General features: G+C 38.8%; 1 protein-coding gene across 1 annotated transcript in view; it reads left to right on the forward strand.

The window, feature by feature from the left end:
• The window catches only part of CADPS2 (calcium dependent secretion activator 2), a 420,173-nt gene that overhangs the window by 32,282 nt on the left and 386,814 nt on the right, over nt 1–1,077 (forward strand). The window contains exon 4 of the mRNA XM_042782532.1: nt 331–452. Coding sequence (XP_042638466.1) covers nt 331–452 — 122 coding nt within the window. The remainder of the gene's footprint in view (nt 1–330; nt 453–1,077) is intronic.

Genomic DNA, 1,077 nt, shown 5'->3' on the forward strand with positions numbered 1-1,077 from the left:
GTAACCAACAAAGAAAATTTCCTTCCATATATAAACCTTTCCTTGATTTTTACAATAATGGACTAATACAATATTTATCCTTCTGTGATTGATTTATTTCACTCTGCATAGTGTCCTCTAGGTTCATCCACATTATGCATTTTTTTTGCTGATTCTACATTGTTTAGGGCTGCATAGTATTCCATTGTGTGTTTGTACCAAACGGTTATGGATTCTTCTGTTGATGGGCATCTAGGTTGTTTCTACCTTTTTGCTATTGTATATAGTGCTCCAGTGACCATGGGTGTCCATGTAAGACCTGACATATTTTAAAAATTGTTTTATCTTTAGATTGTCATAATGGAAGTGCAAGGCTTGAAGTCAGTCGCACCCAACCGAATTGTTTACTGTACAATGGAAGTGGAAGGTGGAGAAAAACTGCAGACAGACCAGGCTGAAGCCTCAAGGCCACAGTAAGCTATTTGAAAAAACTTCTGTGCTTTGTTTTGCTTTTTCCCCTCCCAAAGAAACATGCTTTGCAGAGTTGTATGGTATTATGCTCTGGAATCACTCTTTGGCTGGCTTTGTTTCGACTGTGTCCAAGTCAGTGTATGCCCTTCTGGGTAATCATGCTATAATTAGTTCCATAGCAGATCCCTGTTGAGTACCATCAGAAAACCCAGCATGCAAATATGAAGCCAATTATTAGGCAATAAAATATATAAGTCTTTTTGAAGAAAAGCATGTGTTAGTATTACAAAGTATAATCTACAAGGTAGTACATGATCCTGTTTCAGCTGTTAGAATTGTAACCTGATAGTTTTTCCATCTCTGTGTATATTTGGTTCTGTGATGACACAAAAAACCAAACACACTGTAAGTGAGTTGATTTCAACTCAGAGTGACCCCCATTGGGTTTCCAAGGCTGTAAATCTTTATAGAAATAGATCACCCCGTCTTGCTTCTGCAGAGCGGCTGGTGAGTTTGAATCACTGACCTTATTTACCAGCCAGATGCCTTACCTGCTATGCCACCATAGCCAAACCCACTGCCACTGAGTCGATACCAACTTATTACAACCCTATAGGACAGAGTAGA

The sequence above is a fragment of the Orycteropus afer genome, unplaced genomic scaffold (genome assembly GCF_000298275.1).
Source record: "Orycteropus afer afer isolate SDZICR_OR568_19922 unplaced genomic scaffold, OryAfe1.0 scaffold00359, whole genome shotgun sequence".
Taxonomy (NCBI): Eukaryota; Metazoa; Chordata; class Mammalia; order Tubulidentata; family Orycteropodidae; genus Orycteropus; species Orycteropus afer.